Here is a 7,532-nt window from a genome sequence, read left to right on the forward strand (position 1 = left end):
AATCTAATGGGCATGCTTTCTTTTCCATGTTTGTTGGCCTTCTCCTTTCCTTGGCTGCAGATGTTTACAGCTGTTAAGCTGTAAAGCTACACCAGACTTTAGGAGACCTTTTTTGCTTACCTGTTATTGGTGCATGTCAGCTGTCATTTGTTTGTTTCAGTTTAAAGAAACCTAAACAAACCAGTCCTAAGAGCAGGGATGTGAAGATGCAGAGGAAAAGCATTGCTTAAGAGCCACAGTTACACGAAGGGGTAGTTCCTCTCATAAAGCTGCTGCAGTTTTACAAAGGTGGGAGCCTGTGTTGTTGCCCCGGTAGAGCTTTGCTCTGTCCGCAGAGTCACAAATGTACCCAAAGCTTTCAAATAGACTCCTTAAAAACTCCCAGCCCGCTCAGTGCTGTGCAGCTGCCACGATGCAGTTTGGTTGAGTGTTCCCTCTGCTCCCTGGGGTCAGGGAGGGTAAAGGCAGAGAGGAAACATTATTGTGAGGAACTCGAAGTGCAGAGGGTTTTTAGTAGTAGTAAATGTCTTGTCTCTGCTTTGTCTAAGCAGAACTACACACTTAATTACAGAAGGGACTGGGAGGAGAAATGATGTAGATTTCTGGAGGAAGCTGTGATGAGGTCAATGCACCCTTTTAGACTCAGTAGCTGTGTTAATGACAAGAACAGTTATGGTTTTTCAGCCATGCTGTATTCCTTCTGATGTGCTCAGGCATGCCATGTGTTTTAAAACACTGTGATATCATCTGCTTTTGAGCAGAAGCTATCTTTAGTTTAAGAAGCTTTTCATGGTCTGTTTGGATTTTATTTTTTTTTCTTCCAGCCATTTTCCCCCAAAGTGTGTCCACATCTCATAGTTTCACCTTCCTTAGTTCTAACAATCACCTGGTAGTTACTTCTCTTCAAAGACTGAATTGCTTCTGTGGTATCTATATACTCCTCAGCTTAACCACAGGGTAAAGTTGTTTTATTTTATAGCTAAGATCTTACTTTATTCACTAAGGGAGGTTTCAGCGTGTTTCTGTCTTTCTTAATACTTAAACCCACTTGCATTTATATTAGATAGTTGACTTTCCTTCTACAAATTTAGCAAGGCCTTTCTTCCCCTTTCCAGAATGGCAGTGAAGGCTCACACAGTTTCATTAACATTTCATCTATTTTGCTGCAGTCTGCACATTGACATCTCAACCAGTTGAGCTAAGCTAGAGGAGAATTTTGAAAGGAGAGATTTTTAAAGTCTCCTCTTAATTTTGGGAAACGTCTTTGTGGGGCAGAGCATCCCACTGAGAATCATGACTCCAGGAGTTTCCCCTCCAGTGGCAACTAATTTATCTAGTGAAAATCAGAGCACAGATATGAGGAAGAAATAGACAGATTCAAGAACTGAAATTGGATTTCCCAAGTGCCCCTGCCTGGCTGACAGGGCACAGTGTGACCTCACTGCAGCTCCCTCCTTCGCCAGGCCAGATGGTGGTGCCAGGAGATGAGGATGCTGTGAATTCTACAAGTCACATCCAAATAACAAGCATGGGAGAATACCTTCTGATGTCTCCCTGTGCAAGTGTAGCTGCCTGAACATTTTACTGACACTTCCTTTGTCAAGTGAAAATACAAACTGTGTGCTTCTAGAAATAGTGATGAAACCTGGAAGCAGTGAGGTTTTATTTCCTTTTGGTTGCCTGAGACTTCTAGTGTAATGTCCATTTATGTCGTAGTCCTTGAAATGTGACAGGCAATTGGTACCTGCCATTTGTACAGGAGAAACAGAAAATCTGAGAGCTCCGTTCGAGGGCTCAGCAACAAACCCAGGGATGATCGCTCTGGCTCTCTACTCTGCCCTCTTCTCCTACTCGGGATGGGACACACTCAACTATGTCACGGAGGAAATGCAGAACCCCGAGAGGTAAACAGGTGCTTTTCCTTTGAATTGCTGAAGTATTCTGGCAAGACAGGTGATGGCAGGACAAGCCACTCTGTTTAGGACTGGAAATCACTCAGACAATTGTATTTGCAAAAATCATCGTCTTTTCCAGAGGAGCAGGAATCTGAAAACTCTTCCTGATTATTGTCCTCTCTCACCAATAAATCATCTGTCTGCACATATGTGGTTTAGACCTTCCACTTAGGCCAGAATTTTTAAAGGAGGAGAAAAAATCTCTGCTGAAAGCAGGGTTAGTGTGGGTCCATCTAGTGCTCTAAAATTCCGTTTCTATTCAGTCAGAGCAGTTATTTCATTTTCCACCAGTAAAGTAAGAGTGGTTTAGGTTTATGGCTGTTTTATCATGTGATCTTCAGCATTACTCTTGATGGGGAAAATATTTAATTTTGCTAAATATGAAAGGTTAAGTAAAAAATAAAAAAATCCACAGTAGCACTGGAAATATCATCTCCTCCCCTCTGTAGTGATATCCACCCTGTGGGAGTGGTGTGCCTCATCTACTCAGACTGTCCACCGTGTCTTGGGACATACGTAGCTTATGAGTCAGGAAAAAAATGCTGTGATCATCAGGTGGAAAACCACCCAGGTGTTAATTCAAATGTCATTGCTTAAGTGCTCTCTTCATAGAAAAGACAGTATATAAAATGTATGTATAAATTGTATAGACATTTTTTTCTCTAAAACTTGTGTCAGACTCACAAGCAGCCAACTAAGCTGCCTATGGAATTGTCGTACCCATGGCTGTACATTATTTTTTAACCCCATGATTACAAAATTATGGATAACAAAAAGTGGTGGAGACATCTGTTCTCAAATGTTTGAAAATGGTACCCATCTTCTGTTTAAATGTTCCTTATTCAAAGAGCAAAGTCATTTTGCCATTTTCCTTTTGCAGGAATCTGCCTCTTTCTATTGCAATTTCAATGCCTATTGTGACTGTTATTTACTTGCTGACTAACATAGCATACTATGTAGTGTTGGACATGTCAGCTCTCCTCACAAGTGATGCAGTGGCTGTGGTAAGTTGTATAAAATAATTAAACCAAAAGTTGCGGTATAGATAACACTGCAGAAGAATCTCAGGCAGCACACTGCTTGGCAAAACAATTTAAATATTTCTGTGCTAAAGGTTGTTGCTTTGTTCTAAACTTTGTTTTCATGTAACCAGTATATTAGAAGGTGTATACAAAAAACATTCCAAATAAATCTGTTCTTGTAAAATCCTCTTATATACTCTGTAAATCCTGCTCTTAGCAGTACTTCATTGTAGAATGATGCTTTTGCCAGGGATTGGCTGTATTCTTAATGTAATGAGCCTCACTGTTACTGTATTTTTTTGTTACAGACGTTTGGCAGTGAAACCCTTAGTTATGCGAAGTGGATCATTCCTGTAGCAGTGGCCATGTCTTGCTACAGTGGCTTAAACTCATCAATAATCGCAGCATCTAGGTACGAAATATAAGATTTGTTTTAAATAACTGGAAAGGAATAATTTCTTATTAATCTCCACTCCTTACTACTGTGTTGTAAAAGCAACACAGTTAATTTTTGCCATGCCCAGTTGTTCATGTGTGATGAAAGAGTTGTTACAATCTGACATGTCTTCTCATGATCAGTACCAACTGATAAATTAAAGCTACTAGAGAAGAGAGCAGCTTTTGCAATGGAGTAATAAAATAATTAATGCTCCTTTGTCAGAAAACAAGCTATTCCTTGGTTCATTGCTTGGCTGAATCTTCTTACTCTTTTTTTTTCAGGCTTTTTTATGTTGGAGCCAGGGAAGGACACCTTCCAGACAGTCTGAGCTTGATTCATGTGAAGTGCTTCACACCAGTGCCTGCTCTCCTCTTCAATGTAAGTGACAGCCTGGCCCTTTGCCTGCCAGGGCAGGCAGAGGTTTGACTCACATCACCTCTGCACCGCATCCCTCCTGGGTTTCTCCTGCATTGGAGACATCTTCCTCAAAAGCCCACTATTTCTAAAACTCATTGAGGGTAGTGGTGGTGATATTTCATAGAATCGTAGAATCACCAAGGTTGGAAATACCTTCAAGATCAAGTCCAGCCGTCCACCCTACCCTACCCCTAACCACTAAACCATCTCCTGAAACACCATGTCTACCCATTTTTTTAACACCTCCAGGGATGGTGCCTCCACCACCTCCCTAGACAGCATGTTCCAGTGCCTCACCACTCTTTCTGTGTAGAAATTTTTCCTAATATCCAACCTGAACCTCCCGTGGCACAACTTGACCCCATTTCCTCTTGTCCAAGTGCTGGTCAGGGAGTAGAGGCCAATACCCAACAGGAGGTGGGATTTTTTGCAGTGGAAAGAGAATGGCTGGATTCACATTCCCATGCTCTCTGAACACTATTAGGGAGTAATAAGTACTTTCTATGACATTACTTAGAAAACAGAGGACAGCTAAATATGTAGTATAGGCAGGAGTTGTTTATGTCTGTATGTGAGTTTTCAGAGTATTACTGAAGGAGAATATGGTAGTAATATCTCTGAGACCCTTCTGTAGGCTGATTTTCGAGGACTCTAGTTTTAACAGAAGGGACAAAGCACATAAAATTAAATTCCTGCCATTGGATGCATATAGCCATACTGACTTTTTCCTGCTGTCACTATACAAATGAATCTTGTGACACAGGAACCATAAACTATGGAATTATTGCAAATTATTTTAATAAATAATCCATCAATGTAACTGATTAAAATAATGGCAAGGATATGCCCAAACAGGAAAGGTGGTATAATTCAGAAGCATTTCACTGTTGCTTATTTAGATGTGTATTTTATTTCAGTTCTTCCATTGTCCTGTATTACATATTAATAACCATATTTGTAATTAAATAATTTACTAACAGTTATAGTCTTGTAATGAATACTCTTCTCAGAGGAATTCTGTTCTTACTAGTGCATAGTAAGGTGAGCTCTACTCCCTTAATACAACACTATTTATGTTTTCCAGAGTGGATTTTTTTTTTTTCTGCTCATCTCCTATAACAGTTATTAAGTTCCTAATATTTTATGTTTTTCCATGCAGGCAGTATAGCATGCCTGCATACTACAGAATTTACTCTAATGGTCTCAGTTTATAAGTAGACTTTGAGAGCCTCCAACAGTGAAACTAAATTGAAAGTTTCCTTTCCAACTGAATCCAGAACAGCAGAGTAAGCTGCTGCCTACAGAAAGTTTCTTAGCAGCCTTCTCTGTTGCACAGCAAAGTCTGGGGCTCCTGGGTGGTCTTCTTAGGAGGGTTTCCCGTGGGTGCTGAAATATAACTTCACAAACCCAACACCTGTTCAGCCAGATGTGGTGGTCTCACTGCTGTGTTTATGGAAGAGATACCAACGTTTCACACAGCATATTTATTTGCAGATTTCTCAGAGTTTTAAGCTCATCTCCTGAGACCTGATCTCCTAACTCCAGACAAATATTTTGGAAATAGTTTGCTACCTCTTTATTTTATAAGATGTGTTTATTTTCACATTAAAAAGTCTTTTTTTTTATTGTCCCTAGGGCTTAATGACTTTGCTTTATCTCCTTGTGGAAGATGTTTTCCTCCTCATTAATTACTACTGTTTCAACTACTGGCTTTTTGTGGGTCTGTCTATTGCAGGACTGATATATTTGAGATATACTCAGCCACATAGACCAAGGCCTGTTAAAGTAAGTAAACAAGAGGGGAAACAAGCCCTAATAGCCCGCTAATGCACATATTTATGTGATCCATAATGCCACAACCATAACACAACCAGTTATGTTATAGGCTGCTTATCAGCCATAGAAATTTTTTCAACATACAACATAAGAAGTGAAGGAGCAAAAACCAGAACTGTTCTGGTACTTTTTCTGTGAGGTGGAAATTATACTTACTATTTCTTTTCCCTTTCATTCAACTTTATAACTGTCTTCATTTCAAAACAAATAAAGAAGAAATAAATGCCTGTAGTTCTTGGCCCATCCTGGAACAATTGCCTGTTGTGTTGTTCACAGCAGACCTCACTAGAGCTAGTGGTGGGGGCTCCAGAGAGGTTCACATTCTGACCAAACTTATATGACTTAACAAATGTAGCAAATCCATGCAAAGCCCATAAATGCCCAAAATTCTGCTCATGCAGAAGATTAAAAACTTAAATAACCAAAAAATGTGAATGTTCCCTCCTGTTGCATAGTGGTCACAGAAAGTATAATGCAAGCTTAATGACTGATTGCTGAAGAGATTCTGGCTATCGGTTAGAAGAGAGAGACTTCACAGAAACAAAGTGCGCCTAAAATTTCCTTTAGTTTTAAGCCAGTGACTGTCCAGGAAGCAGGGACAGAACCCCCCAGCTTCCCTCAAGCACAAAACCCCACATTCTGGCTCCCGTTTCCCTGCCTCTGTTGTCTCCATGACCTGCATTTCAGCTGCAGTGATGCAGTAAAAACTATGAGAAATCCGAATTAACACCCTATTAAATATTTCCTTCTTGTCACTCACACTTCCTAACCTCATGCACCATTTTCACCAACATATTTTTTCCCACTGAAGTGCAACATCCTGATTATAAAAAAGCATGGTTCGAACCAAGGACTAAAATATCCTAAGCACTGAGAGCTGGAAAACCAGTCCTCCAGAGCAGATTAATTTTCCAGAAGTATGTTCACACTTAACTTCCAAACTGCCCCCAAAAATTTGTCAGATAAAGATTAAATCTTGTTTTACTGGCAGTTTTGCTATTAACTCTACTAAAGCAAGGATTACAGTCAGATTATAAATAAGGACCATTTAATTCCTATCAGCATTTGCCATCTAAGTCAACATCACAACTCCACACACACTTCTTCCTTTTCTGAAATGGAGCAGTTTGGTTCCATAAACTTACTCCTTGTACTAGTCAGGAGTTTTAGCTAGTATTCAAATGTCAGTTCCTGAATTCTGGAGAATGGTCATTACTACAGCCAGTGAAAAATACTTTAGAGAAAAATAAATCCATAAAGAGATTATTGTAACTTCCCTTATTTGTGATAAGATATTTGTTAAGTGCTCAGGCAAAATGGTTGTACATCAATCCTTTACTTTTGTAGCATCAACACAGTAAATGAAAGTCTAGCTGAGTTCCTTGTCAGGCTTAGAATTAAAAATTTGCAGTTGAAGTTAGAGGGAAAACTAGCCATTGCTACTGGTTTTGAAGACTGGTCTCTTACTAATGTGGAAAGAGACTGAGCTTGTGCAGGCCTGAGAACAAAATAGTCGGATATTCAGGTGTGTACCAGATGAGAGGCTTTCAGCAGCATACACAGAAGCTAGGCAAATGTATGGACTATAGGCAGTCAAAAGACTCAGTACATAGCAGTCATATAGTCAATAGTTATATTTTTATTATTAACTTGTCTAATTTTATTCTGCAAGTGCAGACAATAGAATGCTTACTGCATCTTTTAATAAATGCTGGAATCATTATTATTTTTTTGTCTCCACAGCTTAGCCTCTTCTTCCCCATAGTATACTGTTTATGTTCCCTTTTCCTGGTCATAGTTCCTCTCTACAGTGACACAATCAATTCCCTTATTGGTGTTGGTATTGCCCTCTCAGGCATTCCT

The 7,532-nt window shown here is 39.6% G+C and overlaps 1 protein-coding gene across 1 annotated transcript in view; it reads left to right on the forward strand.

Moving 5' to 3' along the window:
* LOC104396566 (Y+L amino acid transporter 2-like) overlaps positions 1-7,532 on the forward strand; it is an 11,418-nt gene that overhangs the window by 2,644 nt on the left and 1,242 nt on the right. Inside the window, exons 3-8 of the mRNA XM_010006418.1 lie at positions 1,760-1,904; positions 2,836-2,959; positions 3,286-3,389; positions 3,698-3,794; positions 5,469-5,618; positions 7,413-7,525. Of these exons, the coding sequence (XP_010004720.1) occupies positions 1,760-1,904; positions 2,836-2,959; positions 3,286-3,389; positions 3,698-3,794; positions 5,469-5,618; positions 7,413-7,525 (733 nt within the window). The remainder of the gene's footprint in view (positions 1-1,759; positions 1,905-2,835; positions 2,960-3,285; positions 3,390-3,697; positions 3,795-5,468; positions 5,619-7,412; positions 7,526-7,532) is intronic.

Source organism: Chaetura pelagica, unplaced genomic scaffold (genome assembly GCF_000747805.2).
Source record: "Chaetura pelagica isolate M959 unplaced genomic scaffold, ChaPel_1.0 scaffold76, whole genome shotgun sequence".
Taxonomy (NCBI): Eukaryota; Metazoa; Chordata; class Aves; order Apodiformes; family Apodidae; genus Chaetura; species Chaetura pelagica.